The sequence below is a fragment of the Artemia franciscana genome, chromosome 2 (assembly GCF_032884065.1).
Source record: "Artemia franciscana chromosome 2, ASM3288406v1, whole genome shotgun sequence".
Classification (NCBI taxonomy): domain Eukaryota; kingdom Metazoa; phylum Arthropoda; class Branchiopoda; order Anostraca; family Artemiidae; genus Artemia; species Artemia franciscana.
Genome location: NC_088864.1, coordinates 66,241,883 through 66,268,930, shown reverse-complemented (window position 1 = coordinate 66,268,930; position 27,048 = coordinate 66,241,883). Strand labels below are relative to the sequence as shown.

Below are 27,048 nucleotides of genomic sequence, written 5' to 3'. Positions count from 1 at the left end.
ACATACCATCTTTAAATAAATCTAAAATAAAGCCCGAATTTTATCTTGCAATGGTTATGAAACGCTTAAAAATATAAATAAGGAGAATTAAAAAGAAACATATCAAATAGTATGTACGTAAATGTAAATTAAATGAAAAAAAAATACTGCAGAACTGTTGCAAAAAACAAAAAATACTCTTTTTTTAATCTTTTTTTTTGGAAAATTTTTCTTTAATTAATTTCTGTTTGTTTTTGACTGCCAAAGTTTTAAGAGTTTTACAACGTTCCCCATTTCAACATGGAGTTTTTTTTCGACATCAAAGTTTCTTTTTTTTTAACATTGAAATTTCAATGTTCAACATCCCTATCAATATTCCCTGAAAGCAGTCACAAGTAGTTGTAATACTAGTTGCAACCAGACGCAGTCACAGTTCCAAAATGTAGCTGTTGGAAAAAGTCGCAATAGTAGTAGCGGCCCTGAAAATTTTTAGTTAATTATCCGTCCCTAAATATTGCAGATATGCGCTTTTGATATCTTAGATACAGATCAACATTTCCTAAAATTTTTCTTCAATACCCTTAGCCTTCTCGGACACACCCAGGATCAAATACCCCCCCCCCTCTTCAATGATAAATAATACATATTAAAATTAAATAGATTACGTAATTTACATTTCCTACCCCAGGGGCTATGGTGGCATAACATGCCTAGAGGAATAGCTATAAGACTTCGTGACTATTTCAAATAAATGGCTTCATCATTTTTAGCGGAGCATCTAAAAGGGCAAGAGTGGGGGAGCGGTTATCCTTCTTTTCTTCTTCAACATCCCTCTCAACAGGCATCTAAAGCTTCAACTAAATACCCTTAGCTGTTCATTAGATATTGTTATTGTATCCTTTTGAAACACCTCTTGCATATAGTGTGCCATTATTTTGTTTGACATTCCCCTCAACATTTTCTAAAAGTTCTACCTTAATATTCTTAGCTTTTTGGAAAATCAGGATCAAACATGCCTCCATTTTCCTTTTCTATAAACAATGGGCAACTAATATAACTTACATATAACTAATATAACTATATTGAGGTTATAACTAACTTACTCACTAATATAACTAACTTGACGACCCTCCACCCGCTGCAGTGATTGATATTACTATTCAACAATCGTATGATACTAATTCATACTTCGAAACTATTTGAGCAATATGTTAGAAAAACCTAAATTGTTTAAGAAACTGTACAAAATTAGACAAAAACAGTAAAACAGTGATGATGTTCTAGTCTTCCGTCCTACGAGAGGCATCAACATAAGTAACATCGTCTGCTGCTATTGTAGTTGTTTGTCTTGTTTTGCCGTCTGGATCTTTCACTTCGCCATACAAAATCTTTCCTTGTACCATGACGCGACGTCCTTTTTTCATATATTTTACGACATTTTCCCCTAGCTTAATCTTGAAAACTGCTATTCGATGCCAGTCGGTTCTAACTGCCTGAGTTCCTGAAATAAAAACACATTATTATGTTTTAAATACCAGAAACGGGCCTGTAAACAGGAGGGGGGGTCCATATCTCAAGATTGTCCCTACAATATATTACATATTCCATATAGTTCATACAGAATGGATGTGTGACATAATATAAGCACACTTAAGACACAAAGATGCCTGCATTAGTCATCCCACCTGGGAACTTTTCACAGAATTACACATTTTTACATTAATGATCATACTTTTTTTTCTAGTAGAAGTAAAAAGCTAGGCTGAAACTTAAAACGAAGAAAAAAAAATTATTCATTCATAGTTTATACAACATATATATGGTAAAATACTACTGCTATTACTAATAATAATAACTCACTGCAGCACCAAGCCACGTGAGGCCAACACAGCTACGCACGTTCCTCCTCCATCCCAATCGGATTCCTAAGGCCATAATAATTTCAATGATTTAAAGAATTGTTGACCTTCATATTTTTTTACTCTTAAAATGGAACTAGAACTTCCAATATCAACCAAATGAGCCATCTCTGAAGTTTGTACAACCATACCTTCCATAAGAACCTTAAATGCCACAGGGGCACAACTTACAAACCTCGCCCTCAGCCTCTGGTGGTTTCTATCAAGCACAAAAGCCTCTTTATATGATCTTTAGAATATATTGAACAAAAGGACTGTCTCACAATTTCTGTTGGATGCATATCGGGAAAACACGACGTGTGTGTGTGTGTGGGCGGGAGGGGGACGTAGCTCCGCTCTGATTGGAAGGGAGGTCAAACCCCCTACCCCCTCCTTGATACGGCCTTGTCAGTTATAGGTCCGTTTCCAAAGTGTGTACACACATATGTATTTCAATTATGGGCGGAAAGCTCAAGAATAGAAATCAATGAAATCAATCAATCAAAATCAACAGAAATCAATGATGACAACTATGACTGACAACTATGAAACAACTATGACTTCGACTTCTTGACTGGAGAATTCAGATGCTTCAAACTGGACCTATTAGGAGTTTAAAAAACTCATACCCCAGGGGGTAGGAAACATGAAATCAGATGATATAGAATTAATTTACTCAGACAGGAAGGATGGGGTGCATAGGCAAAGATTAGGGTTCATGATGAATAAGAAAGCTGCTAAGTCTTGTTTAGGTTGGGAAAGTTTTAATAGCTGAATACTAGTGGTTTATCTTACGACTAAAACAGCAGGGTATCACTCCTAGTACAGGTCCCCTACAGAACCAACTAATGGAGATACTAGTGACTCAGATGAATTTTACTTATAGCTACAGGAACAAATAGAAAGGGACCCAGGTAGATATATGATGGTTTTATTAGGAATTTTTAACGCCCAAGTTGGTAGAAATAGGAATAGATGGTATCCTAGCCTAGGGTATTTGGTGCAGGAAAAGAAAACAGTAATGGTTACACACTATACTACAGTTTCGTAGGTATAGCAATCTTTTTATAATACAGTATTTGGTCAAGGAATGGCCCATAACATGGTATTAACATCATAGTAAGACATGTTGATTAAGTTATTCTTGCTGTGTTCGTTTAATAAATTTTGCTATGTTCGTTTAACAAGCATTTATTTACAGAACTTACAAGGCGGATACAGGTAATCAACTAAACTAAAACTAATGGCGCATAGCTGGTATTCGCGATCAGCGTATGACTCATACCACAGGGAGAAATTTCAAATTAGAAAAACTTGCAAATAGAAACAAATGATCAAAACACTGCAATTCTAAACTGAAGACTGGCAGGATTGATAAAAGACACAAGGGCATATAGGAGTACTGTTATTGATGTTAGAAGTAAATATCACCATCTAGTAGTGTCTAGAGCTGACATTTAGGAAGGGTAACTAACTTCTAGGAAGCTATGGCGTTGGTAGACTCTAGGATGAGAATATGAGAGAAACACTCAAGAAACAGTTAAATAGTAAACTGAAGAGTTTAAAATTTAACAATGTAAAAGATGGATGGGATAATTTTAGGGAAATAGTTTGCAAAGTCGCTGATGGTGTCTCAGGAAGGATAGTTTGAAACACAGCTAGGAATATTGAAGAAAACACTTTATGTTTAACATACGAGGAGGCTTGTAAAAAAATAATTTGATTTATAAATTCAATCTACATTTAGGCACTTTTAAAGGAAAAAAGTTCGAACGAGGTCTACATTTCAAGACGTTAAATCATCTGATTAAAGATAAAAGGAGAAAAAGAGCTTTATTAGTGAAAGATAAACTTTTCCTGGAAAATAGTATATAAAAAAAGGTGAGTGCAAGTGATTTTTGTTTTATTCAACAAACAGCAAGAAATCACTTCAATCATGACTTTCACCTTTCCAGAGAAAAATTACTTAAAAAGTTTTCAAAATTATCTGAAAATAAAGCCGTAATACCTTCGTCAAGTATACTCTTGGTATTACGAGTATTACGAAGTATACTCTTCGTAATACTCTTGGACCAGGCGTAATTAATTTTTAATCAAGGATCATAACGTTACAAGAAAAGTCCGTATTAGAAAAAGGTCCAAAATTTTGCTTTAAAACTAATAAAGTCCCAGTAGAAGAAATTATCTCTTCAATAGAAACATCTTTACATAGAAACCCCATCCTAATCAAAGATGTTAGCTTAGTAAGAGCTTCTACAGTTAAAACCCTGTCAGAGTTTGCTTTAAAACCAGAATTTCCTAACAATTCTATCAAAGACATAAAGATTCTTAATAATATAAGAAGGGATGAATCTATTATTATCACAAAAGCAGACAAGGGTAACACTTTAGTGGTAATGGACACCAAAGACTGCGATTCTAAATTAAACGCTTTACTGAAATATGAAAAAACGTACAAAAAACTTTCTTTTGACTCGACAGACTCATACACAAAGAAGTTTAAGAACGAGTTAAAGAGTTTGAAGGAAGAAGGGAAGATTACACCTCAACTTTTCTACAAATTCCTACCAAGAAGTTCTTTGTGCCCTAAATTATATATAATTCCAAAGATACATAAGTCAAATCTGCAATTACGACCAATTGTTGCAAGTACAAAGTCACCAAAAAGTGCTCTGAGTAAGTGGTTAGTGTCATTATGTAAACCACTCATGTCTGCACAAATTTCTTACATTAAGAATTCGTCAGAACTTGTAAAAAAACTCAAAGAAGTGGAGATTTCTTCAAATTCTATAATTTCAAGTTTCGACATAGTCTCAATACGAGCACTGATGTAAAAGCCGCAGAAATTCTTCTTGAAAGAAAGATATTAAGAAATTTGGACTTAATTAGTGGTGAGACAGTTTTGGAAGTCGGTGTGATTATGAATTTAGTAGGTTGTGCAACACGTTCTCTTATTTTTTTCAATTCAGAGGAGGGTTTTCGAACAAGTAATTTGTTTACTCATGGGGGCCCCTTTAAGTCCTTTATTAGCAAATTGTTTTGTAGAAAATATTGAAACAATGGCGTTAGATTCATATTTTTAAAACACAAATTTTGGGGGAGATGTATGGATGACATAATTTCAGTATGGAATTATGGGGAGGAGGAATTAAAAGGTTTTTGTAGAACATCTTAATTTTTGGGGAGGTGATTTAAAATTTACAATAGAATTAGAAGAGGATAAGAAACTTCCTTTTCTGGATGCTCTTCTTCGAAAAAATGAAAATAGTTCGGATTTTAAGATTTACAGAAAACCTACTAACAATATTATTTTCATCGTTTTTCTTCGGTCATGCTCGCCAAGTAAAAATTGGTTTGATCATATCCTTAACTGACCGTATTTTTAGAATTTGCTCTCCAAAATTCATTGAGGAGGAATTATTGTTGTTAAAAGAGAATTTAGTAAGTAACCATTATCCGGGTTGGTTAATTGACCAGACTTTTTCGAAAAGAAGAAAAAAATTTCTAGAATTTTCTGACAATATTCTGGAAACAACAGAAAAGAAAGATGTTTTTGTTCCCTACCATATGTTCCAGGGTTGAGTGAAAAACTTAAGAATTTTACAAAATAGTGGCTTAAAGGTAGCTTTAAGAGGTAGTAACACTTTGGCTAGTTTTTTAAATTCTGGAAAGGATCGAACTTCCGTAGAGCAACAAAGTGGGGTTTATAAAATCCCATGTACTTGTGGAAGCTCTTATGTGGGACGTCCTAACCAGAATTTAAAAATGAGATAGCTACAACATCATAATTCTATTTCATCATCTTTAAAGCAAAATACCAAACCTGAAGATTTCACATCGGCCCTTTCGGATATTTTTAATTATCCAAATCATTTTATTTTGTTTGAAAATGTTTCTTTTATTTCTAGGGACCAAGGTTTAAAGCAAATTTTCAGGGAAACAATCGAAAAAAAAATTATTCAAGAATAATTCCATAAACAGAGATACAGGTGAATTTGGGTTGAATTCAATTTAGGATAATTTACTGAGGTCAAATAAAGTAAAAATCATCTCACCTAAGAGCTATGACCTCTGTCCACGTAATATGTCAGATAAATCTAATGAACCGGAACCGAAAAGGTCAAAGAGATTTGCTTCCGCTGTTGCATTGAAAAAAATAAGAGCAATAAACTATATGTAATAAGTTTATTAGGTATAAATTTTGTTTGCTTTTTATTGATGTCTTTTAGTTTTACTGCTGATGATGAGCACTGTTTATCTACATATTTATCTAAAACATTTTTCTTTTCCAACAGCCCTTGTACTTTATTGTACATGTCGTGGCTGTCACCTGTCTTAAGATTCATGGCACTTATCGTTGACGTATTGGCACAGAGCCCGCCTTATTTTTTCTCTACTAGACGTTTCAGCCTTTTATATTTGTCCTGAATTTGTCGGTCTTGTTTCTTGGCGTGATTACGTTTATCAGTACAAGTATCACTGATTTCAAATGTAATCCATGTTTTATCAGAGTGGGACTGTACTCTCGAGATTTCATTGGCCGATTTTCTGATGATTGAGGTACTTTTATCAACAAGATACTCGATTTCCTCTCTAGCTGGGACTCCCGTAAGTTGGGTACTCGACAGCTTATTTGAGAGAGCGGTTCTATGCTTGTTCCTTGTTTCAATGTTTTCAGCAGATCGACACGATATCTTCGGTAGCTTTTGTTGGGGCTTCCGGAGGCGCATACAAAGTTTTGACATAACTAGAACGTCGTCTGAGTCAAAATCACCACCGGCTAAAGATACTGTATTCAATACTGACGACTTCCAACACTTTTGGACCAGTATGAGGTCAACCATATTTGAGATGCGGCCATCTGGGGACCTCCATGTGACTTTTATGCGTTCTCTATATCGAGACATGGTGTTGGTAATAAAAAATTCATTATCACGACAGAAATCTACCATCATTTCCCCCCTATAATTTTCTAGACCGTGTTCGAATTCACCCATTACGTCTTCGAAGCCTGCATTTGATTATCCCACGATGGCGCTAAAGTCCCAATCACGAAGAGAACCACTTAAGTGGGCACCTGGTCTATGGTGAGTTGGTGCTGGGCGTATAAGCCTTCCGCTTCTTGGTCCCTTCAGGAGTTGGGGGCATTGTTAGCAATGGAACCTTTAAAATGGGCATTGAAGATGCGCTCTAAGATTTGGTTTATGGCAAGTACAGATTTCTTTGGCATGTTTAGAAAGCAAGAAACCAACGTCTTGACGGTAGAAACCATTGCTTTGTCCCAAGGGGATGAGCGTGGTGTCATTTATGGTTTCTATTACATTCAAAGGAAGATGGGTCTCTGATAGTCCAATAATATCCCAACGGTTGCGGTTGATTTTATTTGAAGTCAATTCCTTTTTTCCCAGTTTAGCAAGTGTACCTACATTTTGCGCTCCAATTGAAATTGATGTTTTCGGAGTAAATGTTGGTGTCTTCTCTGACTGGAGATTCGTTAAATTGGATAAATTATTGTCGGTTGCCACGGACGCAGTAGCACAAGTTCTTATTCCATTTTTCACCATTCCTCTCTACCCTTAGCAGAGGCCATTGTCCAGGTTTTTGGATCATCCGATTTCTACAGTTGTCCCTCTATTAAGAGTCCTCCCTTTCGGTGTTCTGCCGGGACTTAAGGTCTAGGGACTTCTGCCAATCCCTGTTTAAGAAATAGGCATATCCAAAAGAGGAGAGAAAGTTCAGGAGTTCCATTACAGAGACCCAAAATAGAAGTTTTTCTTATTAATCAAATACTGCACTTACTGACACAATACTTTTTTCACTATACATATCAGCATAGTAAAAAAAAAAAAAAAAAAAAAAAAAAAAAAAAAAAAAAAAACATCATTTAAAACCAGCAAACGAATAATATTGGATAACTGACAGAACCAAGGTCTGGATTATAATTTACAAACTTCCATAAAAAGAAAATTTTTCCCAATATACATAGAAATACCACTTAATGATAAGATTAAAAACATTTATATAAGGGATATTATTCTTTATACATCAAAATTGTTAGGCCTTGTTGATTTAATGCTTTTGATTTTTATCTCTCTCACTCTCTGATCTGTTTTTTTTTGTATAGGGTACACCTGGATACGGGGGGGGGGGGGAATACTAGGTATTTCCGTCTAGGTGTGCCCAAAAAATTCCCTCCCACTAGAAAGATTGTCAAAACTATCGTAAAATATCATATATTCGTTATTTAGTCTCTTCCCAACTCTATCAGTAAAATACCCAGACACTACAATCCATGCATTTTGGAGAAAACGATACTTCATTAAAAAAAAAAAAAAAATTATGCCTAGCATTTATATAGCCAAAAACTTGGGACTTTGAGTTTTTCCACCTTGGGAGATGGGTTGGATTACACTTTGGTTTTTTTCGCTAAACATGGTGTATATATACCCCTTTAAGATTGTGTGGAATAGCTCATAAATACCAATAATAATAACAATAATACGAAAAAAATACATACCATCATTTGTTTCAAAGTAAGTGCTAGTTGCAAGTGGAAACAGAATAACTGGCTTTGATTCACTTCCCCTTTTCTGTGGATCTGAACCACATCGACCAAGTAGTAATACCTGGTTTAATGCTGAAAAAAAAGGCAAATTTCAGCAAAATATCAGTAATAGTAACATTTATTGGTACCCTCTGTAATAACAATAATGCACTAAGAGAAGTACAAAAAACCAAAGCACAAAACAAAAAGGACAATGACAAAATCACGCAAGATTATAACCATCTTTAACTTTTAAATATTCACTCAATATGGGACAAATAATATAAACTTTCGAACAATAACACAAATGCAATAACTTTCGAAATACAACGAACTCTCATTCTGTCAGAGGCGGAGATAAGTTCAAATAAGGATGTCAAAAATAACACATGTGATGGAAAAACGCGTTATATAGCCAACCAAGGGTTCTCTTATCAGATTCTTCCTTTACCTTGCCTAGAAGCCCATACAATTTTTAGTTTTTCCTTCAATAAATCAATGATAAGCTTTCTTGTGAATCTAACTGATGTTCCAAACAGAAGGCCCAAATACCCAAGTGAACTGGAAGATGAGACAGTAGCTTGAACAACTTGAAGTGCATCAGTGGAGGCAGTCTCTAGTCAAAATACAAGAATTCGGTTTAGGAAGTGGCATCTAGAGACCAATTTCATTCAATATGTTGCAAAAAAAATCCACAGCGTTCTGTAGTGCATCAAGACTATTAACTAAAAGATGAATACCGTCAGCATATGACAAGTGACTTGCATGAATATACGGCTCAATTAAGCATGGTGGAATCTGTCACGAGACAACTCTAATAGCATTATTAAATACTTCAGGACATGAAAAAGACGTTTCTTAACCCCTTGGCAGATACAAATACAACTACTAACAGCACCTTAGAAACGTATTTTTAGTGAGGCCTTCTGATACCACTTTCCCAAGTAGGTGTACAAAATGGATTAACTCTTCTCCTAAACAGACAGAATTACATGGGAGTAAAGCAGAGCCTTTGAAATGCCAATGGCACGAATGTAGAATTTACTTTTTGACTTGTTATGCTTTTATACTGGCAATGTTATAGCATTGGCTAATTGTATTGAGGTGAAACTTCCAGGACTTGACGAGGGGGATGTTCAACTGACCAAAATGTTATATGTTAATACTGCTGCTGCTACTAGTACTAGAGTTATTACTGTGATACTAGTATTAACTTTGCCTAAGGGTGTGACGGTAAAATTTTCAAGGGAGAAGGTGAACTGAATAACAATACGCCATTTGTATGCAGGTTGTCAAAAGGACATTTCGGCAATATCTTAGGAACAGTTTTGTGCATGAAGTTGAAACTAATAGGGTTTGTTGTGGGAGATGTTGAACAAACCAAAAGATAATATTTGCATCCCAATGCTACTGCTTCTACTCATACTACTACTGCCACTAAAGCTAAGGTTGAAACTTTAAATCTATTGCTACTTCTTAATACAACTGCTATCAAACAGTTCGTGGTAACGAACTGAATAGTAAGGAGCGATCCGGCTCAATAGTAACCAAAACTCTAAAAAATTGAATTTTGATATCAATAGCTACATCAAAATAGTCGCATTTTAATGCTGATTTTAAATATATAAGTTTCATCAAGTTTAGTCTTAGCCATCAAAAGTTACGAGCCTGAGAAAATTTGCCTTATTTAGGAAAATAGGGGGAAACACCCCCTAAAAGTCGTAGGATCTTAACGAAAATGACACCATCAGATTCAGCGTATCAGAGAACCCTACTGTAGAAGTTTCAAGCTCCTATCTACAAAAATGTGGAATTTTGCATTTTTTGCCAGAAGACAAATCACGGGTGCGTGTTTATTTGTTTGTTTTTTTTTTCCCAGGGGTCATCGTATCGACCAAGTGGTCCTAGAATGTCGCAAGAGGGCTCATTCTAACGGAAATGAAAAGTTCTAGTGCCCTTTTTAAGTGACCAAAAAAATTGGAGGGCATCTAGGCCCCCTTCCACGCTCATTTTTTTCCCAAAGTCAACGGATCAAAATTTTGAGATAGCCATTTTGTTTAGCATAGTCGAAAATCATAATAACTATGTTTTTGGGGATGACTTACTCCCCCACAGTCCCTGGGGGAGGGGTTGCAAGTTACAAACTTCAACCAGTGTTTACATATAATAATGGTTATTGGGAAGTGTACAGACGTTTTCAGGGGGATTTTTTTGGTTTTGGGGGTAGGGTTGAGGGAGGGGGCTATGTGGGAGGATCTTTCCTTGGAGAAATATGCCATGGGGGAAGAAAAATTCAATGAAAAGGGCGCAGGCCTTTCTAGCATTACTATAAAAAAAACAATGAAAAAATAAACATGAAAACGTTTTTTCAAATGAAAGTAAGGAATAGCATTGAAATTTAAAACGAACAGAGATAATTACGCATATGAGGGGTTCTAAAAATACTTTAGCATAAAGAGCGAGGTATTTAGGAGGAGATAAATACCTCGCTCTTTATGCTAAAATATTTTTAGTGATTTCAACTATTTATTCTACGGCCTTTTTGATTCAGGGGTCATTCTTAAAGAATTGGGACAAAACTTACGATTTAGTGTAAAGAGCGAGGTATTAACGAGGGTACAAACCCCCTCGTACACATAATAAAAATATAAGAATATAAAAGTTTGTTACGTAAGTTAATTCTTAAGTTACGTATATTTTTTACTAATAAAAACGTTCGTTGAATATTAAAAGTTCTAGTAGCCTTTTTAAGTAACCGAAAAATTGGAGGGCAGCTAGTCCTCCTTCCCCACCCCTTATTTCTCAAAATCGTCTGATCAAAACTAAGAGAAAGCCATTTAGCCAAAAAAAATTAATATACTAATTTCATTTCAATAATTTATGTGCGGAGAGCCAAAAAACATGCATTAATTCAAAAACGTTCAGAAATTAAATAAAAAAAACTAGTTTTTTTTAACTGAAAGTAAGGAGCGACATTAAAACTTAACACGAACAGAAATTACTCCGTATATGAAATGGGTTGTCCCCTCCGCAGTCCCACGCTCTTTACGCTAAAGTTTTTAATTGTTTTAAAAAGTAGAATTGTGGCAAAGAGTCAAACTTTAGCGTAAAGAGCGAGGGATTTCGGAGGGGACAACCCATTTCATATACGGAGCAATTTCTGTTCGTTTTAAGTTTTAATGTCGCTCCTCACTTTCAGTTAAAAAAACTAGTTTTTTTTTATCTAATTACTACCAGAGCTGCTGCTACTGCTACTTAAGCTACGGTTATGAAGGCAAAAATTTTGGGCAATATTGAAACTGTATTGAACTAAACCAAAACAAACTATGTCCACAAGGTTGTCTAGAGAAAGTATCAGCAACGCTTCAGGAATGGTTGATGGTATTAAGTTGAAACTTTCATTGTGTGTTGAAGGGGATGTTGAAGAAAACCAAAGGTACTATGTGCATGCTGCTACTACTGCTACTACAACTATTGCTATTGCACAAAAATAAGGATATTAAGGTGATCCTTACAAGGGATATTTAGTCAGATGTTGAAACGAAATCAAAACAAACTATGAGCATGTTGATTGTCAAAAGCAACATCTCCAGAGCAGCTTACATTATTAAGTTCGACCTTTTAAGGTAAGTTGTGGAGGATTCTGAAATAGCCATAAGACACTATGTGTATACTTTTGATACTACTTCTATAGTAGTGTAACTAATGACATTAAGACTATTAAGGTAAATTTTTAGGGAATGTTTAGGGGTAGTTTCAATTAGGAAAGACTATATGCATGCACACTTTCCAAAAGACATAGAAGCAACTTCATAGGCAGCATTGCTCTATCATAGCTAGTAATACCATTGAAACTTTTAAAGGAGCTAATCTGATTGGAAATTAGAAGTTCCAGTACCCTTTATAAAAGTCATAAGTTATTTGAAGCCAAACAGCACTCCTCCTTAGCCCATGGTTTTTCAAATGCCTCCAATGAAGAGTTTGAGATAGTAATTTTGTTCAGCACAATTGAAAGTTGTGGTTACTATGTCTCTAGGGATATTGAGCATGTCAATTCCCCAGAGTTATATAAATTGACCATTATGCTTTACAACTAAATCAAAAGACACTATGTTTATGCTGGTTGTAAATTAGACATTTCAACAAGATTCCAAGATTGACTGAGGCTACCCCATCCTGAAGTTGACTGTTGACTCTAGGTGCGAGCACAGAAATTTCCGGGGCGGTGGTGGAGCTCCAGGCAATGAGATCTGGCCATCCATCACTAGACAGCATAGGAAGTTAGGTAGCGCACCTCACAGCAGTGAAGGGTTGTAAGCACCACTGAGCTCCATGCAGGGTTACCAGCTGCCGACGTAAAAAAAAAAGTGTAAATCAACATATTACCTTTTAATTTTTCAAATGTATTTAAAATAAAGTTAGGAGGAATTCCTACTTAAATCAACCTCTAAATAATGGGTTAGATAATAACTATCATTCTTTTTCTAGCTTACGATGTAATGCTCTGCATGAAATTTGCCAGTGTTTATTTTGATTGCTTGGATCTCTACCTAAACTATAGTTAACTTCATCAAATGTTTAGATATTCATAGGTCAATAATATGAACTGCTCAATATTTACCCATTTTTCATTGTCACTTTCAACTGGCTTAAATATTTTTGGCCCTGGATTCATTTCTGAAAGTGTCATTCACTTAACTCAACTGCTTTCCAAGATAGCAAGAAGTGTCTTAACTACAACTTTAGGCAATCCCATATTTTCCTTATATACCCTTTTATGTCATGTTGATAGTATGGGTCCCTTCCAATGCAAATTCTTGAACCCCTGGCTGGTAAGATAAGATTTTTATTTCCGAAATAAATGGCTATCACAAGCAGAGTTGTGCATTCATACTTCAAAAAGGTGCATAGGCCCAAAGTCTTTGCAGAATTTTATCAGTTCAAGAGTAGACATTGAAAAGGTTTGCATTTGTTGTTGCTTCTCTATTGCCTTACTGCATATTGCATACTCACTTCTCCATTTACAAGAAAAATAGTTAGGCCCAACAGCTTTCAACTTCCTTCTATGAGATTTGATTTTGAATCTATCCTATTTTCACTTGTTATCAATACTTTGATCTACTTCTTTGTAAATGGTTAAAAATATCAGAAAGACCCCTGGGGGATGGTTCAGGCAAAAATAACAGAAATCATACTGGTTAGCTTTTCTATCTTTTGCATGTAAATAATTTAATTCGGAGTTTTTTATTTCGCTAGTACTTTCTCTATCATCACTTCATAAAAGAGTGTAAAGAGCAAATAATGGCTAAAAGGAGTGAAAACCCAGTCATTTCATAAAAGAGTGCAATAAAAAAAGTGCATTTCACACGAAAAGTGTGCAAGTTGGCAACCATGCCTCCATGCCAAGCAACATGATGGCCAACGCGCTTTGGGTGACCACAAGACTGGGGACCTCACGATGTACCTTATCCCGAAGAAATGCCCAATAATTCATGCACGAAGGTATTGCAGTGAGTCCAGCCCTCTCTGTTATGCATCTTGACTATGCTGACAATGTGGACATGCTTGCTGAATCTGTTGCGGAAGCCTAGGCTATGATCAGTGACATGACAGGCAAGGCACTCTCGACTGACCTCAAAATTAGTCTAGCAAAAATAAAAACAAAGCAAACGACTGGGATGGAAGAAATCCCTGTGACCCTAAATGGTAGTCAGATTAAAGATGTCCAGTCATTCAATTACCTTGGCTCAATGGTAAACCCTGCTGGCGAATTTTTGGAAAAGATCCAGAGCCGCATGTCATCAGCCTAAAATGTCTTCCTTCAACTATAGAACGCGTTCTGGAAGAGGAGCAAAATCTAAACATGGATGGACCTCCGAGTGTATGAAGCTATGGTTCTCTCTGTTCTTCTTTATGGATGTGCGGCATGGTCATTGAAAGCAGCAAAACCATTGGTCTTGAGCACCTTCGACCAAACATGCCTGCTTTAGAACCTGGGCATCTGCCTCTCAGACAGAGTCTCAAACAACAAAGTCAGGAGAAAATGTGGGAATTGCTTATCTCTAATATTATTGAGCACGGGAGACTGAGGTGGTTTGGCCACATAATACACAGACCAGATGAACAAATAAGCAAAAGATGACTCAAATATCTACCACTAACAGCATGGAAGAAGAGAACGGAAGGCCAAAAAAGGGAAGGCTTTCAACAGTGAAGTCTCATCTGGAGCCAATTGGAGGGTTCAGAAAATATAGCCATTGTTGGAATCATCAGTGGCTGAAGATTGTAGAGCCTACCACCCTTGAGCAAAACTTCTGGAAGTAGACATGCTGTCCTCTGCTGGGTGCCATTATGAGCCCGGATACAGCTTGAACATGCAACAAGTACAAGTAAGAACATGCAACAAGAACAAGTACATTAATATCCATATTTTTTTATTTATAAAAGCTAAAAACTGAGAATATTTAAAATGTATAATTCTCCAATTGTCTCAGGTAAAAAGAAAGCAAACATGTTGACCAACATCTATATAAATGACTGCTCAGGTTCTTACATTTCCATTGTCTGATTTGACCTCACATCCCATGGTTGATTGTGCCCAAGGGGTGGACCTTGGACCAGGTGGATAGAGAGCCTAAACAAGTATCTCACGATGGCCATTGTTGCTACTGAAGAGCCACCCCTTACAGCAGCAGGTAGATCCACCTTTAGGAGAAAAGTTGCTATGCTTTCTACACCACATATCAAGCAAGAGAAGCCTTAGGTAATGTAAGTCAAGCTCAGGCTCTCATACCACTCATCATCCATTTGTGGTTTGCAATGCACTTCTTCACATGAAAATACCCTCTTCCCAAGATGAATTCAATACAGCACTTAAAATTGGGCCTTATATAAACCTTAAGTTCCTAGATGATTTGAAGATTGTCTGTGTATTTCCACTTTTAGAGCCCTTTAGCCCATCTTAGGACCCTAAGTCTTACTGACCTATCTCTGTTCTACCTGTCCTTAGTAAAGTAGTTGAAAGGCTTATTTTATCAAGGACTGATGGTTTACATAATTTAATAATAACCTTCCAAAAGAACAAACAGGCTTCAGAAAAGGACATAACACCATGGACAACACTACCTGCCTGGAAATTGATGTTAGTAAATATCTTAAAAGCGAGTATTTCAGAATGACTGTCCTATTGGATTGGCCAGATTCCTGTGGCAATATAATCCACAATAAACTGCTGGAGACTTTAGTTAATCTAGACTTCCCTTACTCTTTCATTGGTTTTATGAAGTCCATTTTAACAGATAAAAGTAATTATTTTGAAGTAAATGCGACAAAAGGGGAGACTAGTGTTGTTACCAAAGGTCTTTGAATAGGTCTCATCATAGAACTACCTTGAGTCTTCTTCTTTTCAACTCGTATATTTCAACATTTCAAGTACCTCATTCAACATTTAGTTCTTATGCTGAAGATCCAATTATTTGGATGTGTGGAAAGATCCCACCCTTTAACTTTTTTTTTAAACTCATTGAACATAAAATTAGTTCAGAGATTCTCCTGAATTTTGGTTTCTCAATTTCAATCAGTAAAACCCAAGCCATCATATTTACAAGCTGCAGAAGAGATTCTCTTATTCTGCTTAAAATGCTCTCCAGCAAGTTCCCATTTTATGATTCTGTGAATCTACTTGGCCTAAGGATAGACTCAAAGATGTTGTGGCATGAACAAATTAATTCTTTGAAATCTAGTGTCATCCAGAGACTCAGTGTTTTATAAAGACAGGCTAGAAGTAAATATAGGTGTCACATAACGTTTATCTTGGATTTTTACAAATTGTGTGTCTAATTAAAATAGGGGATCCAATTTTTATTCATTTGTCCCCCATCTATTTTTAAGATCCTTGAATTTTTACAAAATTCTCGAATTTAAACAGCAATGGGACTGCACAAGCACACTCTGTTGTCTGAATTAAAGGTATTGCCTGCATTGTCCCTAAGCAAAAGTGCTGCCCTTCAAAGGAATAAATGCTTCTCAAGAATCAAAGCACATGGGAACAAGCATGTTGTATATGAACATTCTTTTGCACTGAAGTTAGTCAGCCTGAGTGTACATTCATCTTGGTATCAGTTTATACTGGAGGTCCCAAATTGGAGTCAACATTCCCCTTATACATACTTCTTTACTGGAACCCCTCCTTATGAAATGTGCTCATTTGGCTGCATCTTCTAGACCCTTGATGATTTTATCCATGGTATCTATGCCACATAAGCTTAATTTTTACTTAAACACTGATAGATTTAGAGTTTTCCCACAACTTAGCTACAAAGGATGTGAAGACACCACTTGATGTGTCTTTTTATGGCCTTTCCAAGAATACTAATTGCTTCCTTTACAAATTTTATGTTGAGCCCTTAAAGAGATACCTTGTTCCTTATTATTTGCTAGTAATAAAGTTAACAAACATTAAATAACTATACAAATTATAAAAGTAGGCAGCTTCAGTTAATCCCACCTCTCCTCCAATGGATAAATGTACAGCCCTCTATAAATAATCACACTATTTTTTAGAATATCTCTTGTCATCCTCCAAATTATTTAGCATTCATTATAAGATAGTAAAAACAAAAGGAATTGTGCTACTAAAAATGAACTGTATATTTATCCATCAAGGATGAAGTGTAGGATAAAATTAGAAATACACTATTAGGAATGAACTCAACTAAGCATTTATGGTAAATGTATCAGAGTTCATATTATTGACTTACCAATAAAGTGAACATACTACTCGATGCCTTTTTTATGCTCTTTATGAATATAATAATTGCTTCTACCACAAATTCAAGCACTTTTTCAGCTCTTAAAAATGACAAATTTTTCAATTAAAGTACGAGTTATCAGTTGTTTTCAAGAAAATAATACTACATTTTCTCAGTGCTGTTTTCTTGTTCATTTTAGACAAAATAATAATACATTTTCTCAGTGCCAAAATTATTTATAGTTAGGTCAAAAAGTGCTTAAATTTGATTTGGCAAAAGAAGTGATTATCAAACAGTTTGTGGTAACAAACTGTAGTAAGGAGCAACCTGGCTCAATAGTAACCAAAACTCTAAAAATACCAATAGTTACATCAAAAGAATGGCATTTTAATGCTGATTTTAAATATATAAGTTTCATCAAGATTAGTCTTACCCATCAAAACTTACCAGCCTGAGAAAATTTGCCCAATTTTAGAAAATAGGAGGAAACACCCCCTAAAAATCATATGATCTTAACAAAAATCACACCATCAGATTCAGCGTATCAAAGAACCTTACCGTAGAAGTTTCAAGCCCCTATCTACAAAAATGTGGAATTTCGCATTTTTTGCCACAAGACAAATCATGGATGCGTGTTTATTTGTTTTTTTTTATGTTTTTTCCCCAGGACTGATTGTATCGACTCAGTGGTCCTAGAATGTCGCAAAAGGGATCATTCTAACGGAAAAGAAAAGTTCTAGTGCCCTTTTTAAGTGACCAAAAAATTGGAGGGCACCTAGACACCCTCCTATGCTCATTTTTCCAGATCAAAATTCTGAGATACCAATTTAATTCACCATAGTCAAAAAACCTAATAACTATATCTTTGGGGACGACTTACTCCCCTGCAGTCCCCATGAGAAGGGCTGCAAGTTACAAACTTTGACATGTGTTTACATATAGTAATGGTTACTGGGAAGAGTACAGATGTTTTCAGGGGGATTTTTTTTTAGTTTGGGGGTAGGGTTACCGGGGAGGATCTTTCCATGGAGTAACTTCTCATGGGGGAAGAGACTTTCAATGGAGGGGGTGCAGGATTTTCTAGCATTATTTAAAAAAACAATGAAAAAATAAATACAAAAAGTTTTTTCTACTGAAAGTGAGAAGCAGGATTAAAACTTAAAATGAACAGAAATTATTACACATATGAGGGGTTTACCTCCTTGTAATACCTTGCTCTTTATGCTAAAGTATTTTTAGTAATTTCAAGTATTTATTCTATCGCCTTTGTGATTCAGGGGTCATTCTTAAGGAATTGGGACAAAATTTAAGCTTTAATGTAAAGAGCAAGGTATTGACGAGGGGTGAGCCCCCTCATATGTGTAATAAAAACATATGAATATAGAAGTTCGCTACGTAATTTAATTCGTAAGTTACTTATATTTCTTACTTATGAAAACGTTCATAAAAAATTGTAAGTTGTAGTTGCCTTTTTAAGTAATCAAAAAATTGGAGGGCAGATTTCTCAAAATTTTCCAATTAAAACTACAAAAAAGCCATTTAGCCCCAAAACATTAATATGCAAATTTTGTTTTAATTATTTATGTGCAGAGAGCCCAGATCGAAACATGCATTAATTCAAAAACATCCAGAAATTAAACAAAAAAAAACAAGTTTTTTTAAATGAAAGTAAGGAGCAACATTAAAACTTAAAACAAACAGAAATTACTCCATATATGAAAGGGGCTTTTCCTTCTCAATGCCCTGCTCTTTACACTAAGGTTTTGTACTGTTTTAAAATGTAGAGTTAAGAGAAAGAGTCAAACTTTAGCGTAAAGAGTGGGCGTTGAGGAGGAAAAGCCCCTTTCATATGTGGAGTAATTTCTGTTTGTTTTAAGTTTTAATGTTGCTCCTTACTTTCATTTAAAAAACCTTGATTTTTTTTGTTTAATTATATTCATTAAAAAGCATAAAAAAGGCATTGAGTGGCATGTTCACTTTATTGGTAAGTCAATAATATGAGCTGTGATACATTTACTGCATTGCCTCTAGTTTTTGGAATTTCTGGTAACCATTTTTTTAATGAAGAACAAGGTTTCACTTCAAGGGTTTAGCTTTGGGGACAATGAAATTTTTGAAAAAGTCGTTAATGCATTCTGAAAATGCATAGGCAGGCACATCACCTGGTGGGTTTGCCTTCTACCTAGCTAAGTAATGCAAAAAAACCCTCTAATTTACCTAGATCCCATTATAAATGAACTGTGAAATGGTATATATTTTTTATGTATTTTTACTGTCTGGTAACAGGTATATTATGGAAGTCTGTGTTCAATTCAGAGAAAGGCATAAACTCTACTTAGCTTACAAAGGCTAAGTAAAGGATTGGTGCTGGTCAAATGGTATGGCTCTTAATAGTTGAAAGAGTGCCATTGTCAACTTTAGGACCCCTTACCATATGAGAGACATACAGGAGCCAATCACCCTGACTTTTGGGAATGATATTATACCACAAGCTACTATGGTGAAATTTCTTGGTGTGTATCTTGACTGTTTTCTTTCTTTTAAACTGCATATAACTCACACCCGTTCCTTAATCCTCCACCAGTCTTCAATGTTGCACTGGATTAACTCATTTCTTCCTCATGATATTATGGTTTCTCTTTATTATGCTTTTATTTATCCTTACCTTTCTTATTGCTGCTCTGTCTGGGGCAATACTAATAAATCTCTTCTCTGCTCACTTCAAAGAGCCCAAAATAGGGCAGTGAAGGCTACTTTTCTTCTCCCTTGGCTTTACCCTTCCTCTGATCTTTATAATGATACTGGAATAGCTCTGCTGGATCACATTATAGGTAAAAGTACTCTTTATTTAGTGCATTCTGCTTTTCTAGGTACTCTCCCACCAACCCTGCACCAGTTTTTCTCACAGACAGGCCCAGGTAGGTACTTTTCTTCTTTACGTAATTCTTCTTGACAATTTATTTTCCCAAAACGATCCTCTACAGCAGCTCAGAGGTCTCCTGTATATCAGTCAATTCTATTATGGAACTCCATCCCTTCAGATGTCCCTCTTTTTCTTTTTGCAAAGGCATTGTTTTGTCAGGTCTTTCCGGTTCAATAATTTTTGTCTCTCTTTTTAATTCTATCCCAATATGTATGTCACTTCTCTTCTTTTAAAATCATTTTCAGCTATATGTTAAATCTCCTTCTAAATTTTCTATCTGATAAATGTCCTTATCTTGTTCCAGTGTTTTTTTTTTGTATATGTTTTATAAAAGTGTTTTATTCTTGTTCTCTGTCGTCCATTACAAGCAAAGCTTCTTGGGCCTATTAACTGCTTTACTTTTGTAATAGTTTTCTTTTAGTATTAATAAATTGATTGATTGACCTAGTTTTAAAATTTGTTTACTGACAAAAGTTTAGCTTTTTCATGTCATTGAAAATTTTTTCTTGAAATTACTTGTGAATTCACAATCATGTTAATAGAAAGTAGTTGCAAACTTACACATGTTTATACAGTTTAGCTAGCTTTGGAAGGAAGTGAATACATCACTTGATGCCTTTTTTATGCTTCAAAATTCAACAATTTCTTTTGGAGCAAATTCTATTTTAAGCCCTTAAAGAGGCTAAAATCATCCAATAGAAGCCGAAAATTAAAAAGCAAACAACATATTTATAAAAACTGTATAAATAGAAAAAAAAAAATGCTTTTTGTAGCTGCTTCAGGAATAATAATTGTTATTTTCATTAAACACTCAAATATTATTCTAAAAACAAATTTGTAAGTACAATTGAGTGCATGAAACATACCAAAAAGGTGCCATATCAAAATAAAAAGTGCACTGTCAAAAACTCTTGGTAGGAAACTGATAGCTCTATAGCCTAATAGCTCTGATAGCCTAACCTTGAAAAAAAAAAAAAAAAAAAAAATCATACACATAAACTGATACAATATATTTTTTTGGTAAAGTTCTAGTTGAGTGACTTCTTGCTATCTCAGAAAGGGGTAAGGTCAGGAAAATGAAACTTCCAGGGATGAGTCTACAGACTAAAGTGTGTCATGGGAAGATATTTTGAAGTACCTACCTCTATTCCTTCTCCCTCTAGAGGGCCCTGACCTTTTGACAACCTTCAAAAATATGTGTGTATTAAAAGTGAAACATTGCAAAATAGATCTTCTGCTTGAATGAAGAACAACAAGATTGTTTTCAGCTTCACAACTTTGCTCAATCCCAACTTACAAGGCTTTAAAGATATGCAAATACATTTTCTAAATTTTGAAAACAACACTGATATGGCTCAGAATTCTACTAAAATAATAGCAATTGCATTTTCAGAACTAAAGGCAGAGAAAAAGCAGCTGGTAACTGAAAATTAAGGTAAAAAGCTGTTTTTCCAAAATTTCACCTGTCATGTAGGTAAATTTCAGGGCTCTTTAGAGGGAGAAGGAAAGGAGATGGGGGTAAAATTCTAGTTAATTGACTTCTTGCTATCTCAGAAACAGTTTAGGTTAGGAAAATAAAACTTTCAGGGATGAATCTACAGAATAAAGTATGTCCAGGGAAGGTATTTTGAAGCAACTATCTCCACTCCTTCTCCCTCTAGAGGGCCCTGACCTTTGATGACCTTTAAAAATATGTGTGCTATAAAAGTGAAACCTTGCAAAATAAATCTTCTGCTCAATTGAATTACAACAAAATTGTTTTCAGCTTCATAGCTTAGCTCAATTCCATTTTATAAGGTTTTAAAGATATCCAAATACATTTCCTAAATTTTGAAAAAAAAACATTGATATGGCTCAAAATTCTACTCAATTAACAGGAATTGTATTTTCAGAACTAAAGGCAGAGAAAAAGCAACTAGTAACTGAAAATTAATGTAAAATGTTGTTTTGTCAAAATTTCAATAGGTATAGACCTGTCATGTAGGCAAATTTCAGGGCCCTCTAGAGGGAGAAGGAGTGGAGGTGGGTACTTTAAAATACCTTCTGAGGACATACTTTGGCCTGTAGAACCATCCCTGAAAGTTTCATTTTCCTAACCTAAACCCTTTCCGAGATAGCAAGAAGTCAATTAACTAGAATTTTACTGAGGTAGGTACTTTAAAATATGTTCCTGGGATATAGGTCTACTTTAGCCTATAAACCCATCCCTGAAAGTTTCATTTTCTTAACCATACCCCTTTCTGAAATAGCAAGAAGTCACTCAACTAGAATTTTACCAACAGGTTACCTTTTAGGATCCCATTAAAGGTTCAAAATGGAATTTGCCCCAAAAGCAGTTATTGGATTTAGAAATAGCATAAGAAAAACTATCAAGTAATTTATTCACTTTTTTATCACCTAAATAACATGAATATGGAAAGATTGAATATAATAACTAGTAACAGCTAGGACAGAAAAACAGTCTTTTAGCAAAGGATACACTTTGTTGAAAATCTTAGTATTTACTTTTTTCTTTGGCCATCTTCAGATTAGACTCATTTTCCCCACTTTCGTCCTGTTTTGAAATCTTAGAACAATGAAATGAAGCAATGTTTGGCAGAAGAAACAGTTTTTTGGGCTGGACACAGTTTAAATGAAACAATTTTCTAGGCGACCACATTTTACATGTGCTCGTTTTTCAAATTATATCTCGAAACAGTGTTTTATTATATGACCGAAACTGTGCAATTGGCATGTTTCGATCTTCACCCACAAAAGCTATTTTAAGGTAAACGGCGGTGTGCCACCAGTTGACGCAAATTTATCTTATTACGGAAGAGTTTAAAATACCCTGAGTGACATATTGTTCAGAAAATCAGACCCTTCACAATTCCGAAGGCAAGTACAACACAATGACACACGTAAGATCGAAAAAAAATTTAAGACTCTTTAATCTCTTTCTTTTCAATAAACAGTAGCTTTCGCTCCTTTCTGTGTTTTGTTTTCGTGATACTTGCTGTTTCACTTAAAAGAAAACTCTAATCACAGAATATTTTTTTTTAAGTAAAGTTTCTGTTAGAGCGATGAAGCAGCTTTTATTATTTGTGCGCAGCAGATCACAAAATAAGTTCGATCTCAGCTCGCTTGGGGAAAGAAGAAACTGTTATAGTATTTAAATTATACCCACTTTGGAGGTCATAACTAGGACGAGGTCTAAACAATGGAACCCGCAAAGCACGTAAACGCAATTTGATTCTGCTTTCTATCTCTATGGTAACGGGTAAAGGCATTACAAGTGTAAAGGGCAGCAGCCCAAAATTTTTGAGATTTGGTGAAATATGAATCAAAAGTCCAGAATTATGCTGAATCCAAGAAAAAAATAGAGTAGATACAGCGGACCTCAGAGAGATCCAAAATTTCGTTCCGATTTTGTTCCTATTTTCAACATACAGTAGTTCAAAGTCCAAAATTCAGACGGAAAACTTGTATTTTCTGTTAAGGAAGTTTTGTAGTGATATGTTTAGCTATTAAAATATTTATAGCTGACTAAAAGTCTGAAATTGTTCCTCAAATTTAAAAAAAGGACAAAGATTTATTTGAATTTCATACGAAATTTCAATTTTGTTCCTTTATTCTTTTCTTTTTTCGCCAAATCCCTTAATTTAAACTAAGAAACTAAAATCTGTTTCTAACCTTAAATAAGTTTTTAAATAAGTTTATTCAACAAAATTGAATGGTGAGCAATAAAAAAACTAAAATATGACCTTGGTTGTAACAATTCGAAAATATACTTCCAACTCACGGCTTTTTTAGAAAAATTGTTAAGTTAGAATCATTGATATGTGGCTATTAAAAGTTATGTAGCTGTACAACGGTTTTAATTTCTTTCGAGTTTTGCATGCTAAAATTGATGAAAATAATACCTTCAATCGTAATTTTTTTTTTTTAACTGAACTGAACTGTTGATTGGAGCGGAAGTTTTATCTACGCAAAAAAACCGTTGAAGGCATTTTCCCCCTAGCTTTTAGCATGTAAAATTTGAAACAAATTAAACTGTTGTGGCTATTTCAAAAATATTATGGATTTAAGTAGTTCAGACCTCATGTTAATAAATTATATTGTGAAGCCGTTGTATGAAGGAAAAAAAGTTTATGGAAAAGAATACTTTGTAATTCACTGAATTTCAAACATTTTTTGCTTCATCACATACTGAGTCACTTATAAGACAAAATTTGATAATCCTCAATCCAAGATTAAAATTAAAAAAGAAGAAGGAAAATTCGCAAAGAAATTGCAAACTAGAACACTTGATTTAATGACCAAATTATGGTCTCATAAGGTGAGATAAATCTTAAAAGTGAATAAAAAAATTAAACAAAAAAAGCTTCTTCACCTGTAAGTAAGGTGCAACATTTTAACTTAAAACGAACAAAAATTGTTCCTTACACAAGAATGGCCGCCCCCTCTTTTTGGTATTTACGTTACAGTTTCTCACTAGTTAAAATACACTTCTTATTCTAATTAAACAGCACTCATGATTAAGGAAGTTGTTCTTAAGGGACAAAAAGTCGAAATAAAGCTTGAAGAGCGAGGTATTGAGGGGAGGCTGCTCCCCTCATATATGAAAATAATTTGAAAAAAACTTCGTTTTCTTATAGAGTTAAAGGGGCTGCGTCCCAAAGTCGAACCTTAAAACGTACAGGAATTAGAAGAGGCAGTAGGGGGGCTGCCACCCCCCAAACCCCCGCTTTTAAAGACTCTTTTGTACAGGTTTTTTGTTTTTTTGCTAACCCCCCTCTCTTGGCTTCGGAAAGGCCCTCTTTTAATTAACAAAAAATTGAAATGAATGAATAATGGAATAACTTCAAAAAATGTTAAACACAAGAGGACAGGAGAACCATTGCGCCGAAACTAGTAATTAGTAACAATGAAGTCCCCCCACAAAAAAACCTGTACAAAAGAGTCTTTAAAAGCGGGGGGTTAGGGGGGTGGCAACCCCCCAACTGCCTCTTCTAATTCCTGTACGTTTTAAAGTTCGACTTTGGGACGCAGCCTCTTTAACTCTTTAAGAAAACGAAGTTTTTTTCATATTATTTCTGTACGTTTTTCTACAATCCATGGTGGATGTAATTTAATAATTCCTGTTCTCCTCGTAGAGGAATTAGGAGAGGAAGTTGGGTGGCTGCCGCCCCCCCCCCGCTTTTAAATCATTGTATAAAATAGAAAAAAAATAGATAGAATGACCGTAATGTTTCTTTTGCTCATAAGAAGCTAATATTCTGGTATCTCTCAAATGATAAGCAGTCCAGGTGTTAACAAAATTATACACTTTTATTTTGATCGCTACGTCCATAAGCCTATAATAAAGAATTTATTCTAAAAATGCCTTCTCATATAGGAAACATCTTTAGGTAATTACAGTAAATTATATATTATTTATCTTATTTAGCAACTATTTATATAAAATAAGTAAATATCCACGTTTCATTAAATCGAGAAAAACTTAAACTTCTTCAGAACATTTGAAAATTCACCTAAAAATTGGCAATGAGCACTTAAAGGCTATAAAATATATACTTAAAGCACATTTATATCACACTTATTTCGGACATCGCTGAGGATTGCCCCAGTTGCAAAGTCCCCAACAGGGTCAAAAGTCAGTTCTTTTGGACATGTATCTTACAGCTCCAGTCAACTCGTGCATTTCTGGAATGGAGAAGGAGTTATCGGATCGAGCTGAAATTTCGCGGATAAGCTCCTGGGCCGTAGGGGACCTTAACTTGTGAATTTCATCCCGATCGAACAACGTTAAAAGGGAGGGGGTGGGGTTGGGGGGTCGAAAGTTTGGGGGGGTTAAGATTTTCCTACAAAACTTTCCAGAAAAATTAGTCGGGGAATTCCGCATCGAATGAGTCTTCGTACACCCAGATCCGATGTCGGATGTGACCTGTAGGCGTCTAGAAAAAAAAGAAAATGAATTTTTAAGTGGTTATGTGTGGTTTCTGGAAAACAGGGAAGGAGTTATCGGATCGAGCTGAAATTTCGCGGATAAGCTCCTGGGTCCTAGGGTACCTTAACTTGTGAATTTCAGCCCGATCGGACAACGTTAAAGGGGGGCTGGGGTTGACGGGTCGAAACTTTCGGCCAGATTTTCCCCACGAAGGAAAAGTTGGAGGGGGATGAAATTTTGCAGGTTTCTTAGTTGGAGATCGACTACGAAATGCATCCCTCCCCATCCCTCTGCGACCACTGGAACCGAAGATCACTTAACATTGTCGTGGGTCGCCTCTTTATAGAGGCACTGTATGATGTGCCTTTTAAATGATGTCTTTTTTTTAAAATTTTTACAAAAATTGAATTTTGTTTACACTTTTTTTTTACAATTCATCCTTCATGGAAATTTCTCCTTTCCGCGAAAATTTTTTACATGGATTGTTCCTCCCGTGTAAAATTCCCCTCAGAATACTCTTTGGACCAATCCAACCTCATTGAAATTACCCTCGGAGAATTTCCTCAGACAATTCCACATGGAAAGTTCATACAATAAAAAAAGAATCCCTTAGGAATTTTAGCAAACTCTACCACAGCAAAATTCAGTCTAGGAAGTTTGGCCTCATGAAATACTCTCAGACAGAAAATTATCCTCATGGAAAATCCCCCCACGCAAGAAATACTGGACCTTCTTAAAAATTGTCTGTATACATCCTAATAACAAATATTATATGCAAACAATTGGCAAATTTCATAACTTATGGCCATTTCTCCAGAGGCCGGGGGGTCTTGTCATCCCCAGAGGCACATATGAGATCTTTCAACTATGCCAAACAGAATGCTTGTCTCTCAAATTTTGGATCGGCTGACTTCTGTGAGAAGGGTGCGCGGAGTTAGCACTAGGTGCCCATATTTCTTCTTGCTCACCTAAAAAGGACATATGAACTTTTAATATCCCTTCGGATGAAAGTCTCCCAATGTTCT

The 27,048-nt window shown here is 35.3% G+C and overlaps 1 protein-coding gene across 1 annotated transcript; it reads right to left on the bottom strand.

Moving 5' to 3' along the window:
• Positions 1–1,188: 1,188 nt before the first annotated feature.
• LOC136043973 (single-stranded DNA-binding protein, mitochondrial-like) lies at positions 1,189–22,798 on the bottom strand. The gene is made up of 3 exons (XM_065729055.1): positions 22,600–22,798; positions 8,395–8,514; positions 1,189–1,480 (listed from the first exon to the last, which is right to left on the bottom strand). The coding sequence occupies exons 1-3, from the start codon at positions 22,751–22,753 to the stop codon at positions 1,260–1,262; spliced, it is 495 nt and encodes a 164-aa protein (XP_065585127.1). The 5' UTR covers positions 22,754–22,798; the 3' UTR covers positions 1,189–1,259.
• Positions 22,799–27,048: the final 4,250 nt, after the last annotated feature.

Bases quoted from the DNA above. Each gene is read 5' to 3' on its own strand.
- LOC136043973 (XM_065729055.1), bottom strand. From the start codon at position 22,753: ATGTGGTCGCCTAGAAAATTGTTTCATTTAAACTGTGTCCAGCCCAAA. The intron at 8,515-22,599 runs GTAAATACTAAG...CTTTTTTTTCAG, and splicing joins GAAGATGGCCAAAGAAAAAA to CATTAAACCAGGTATTACTA. The intron at 1,481-8,394 runs GTATGTATTTTT...TTTTTATTTCAG, and splicing joins TTACTTTGAAACAAATGATG to GAACTCAGGCAGTTAGAACC.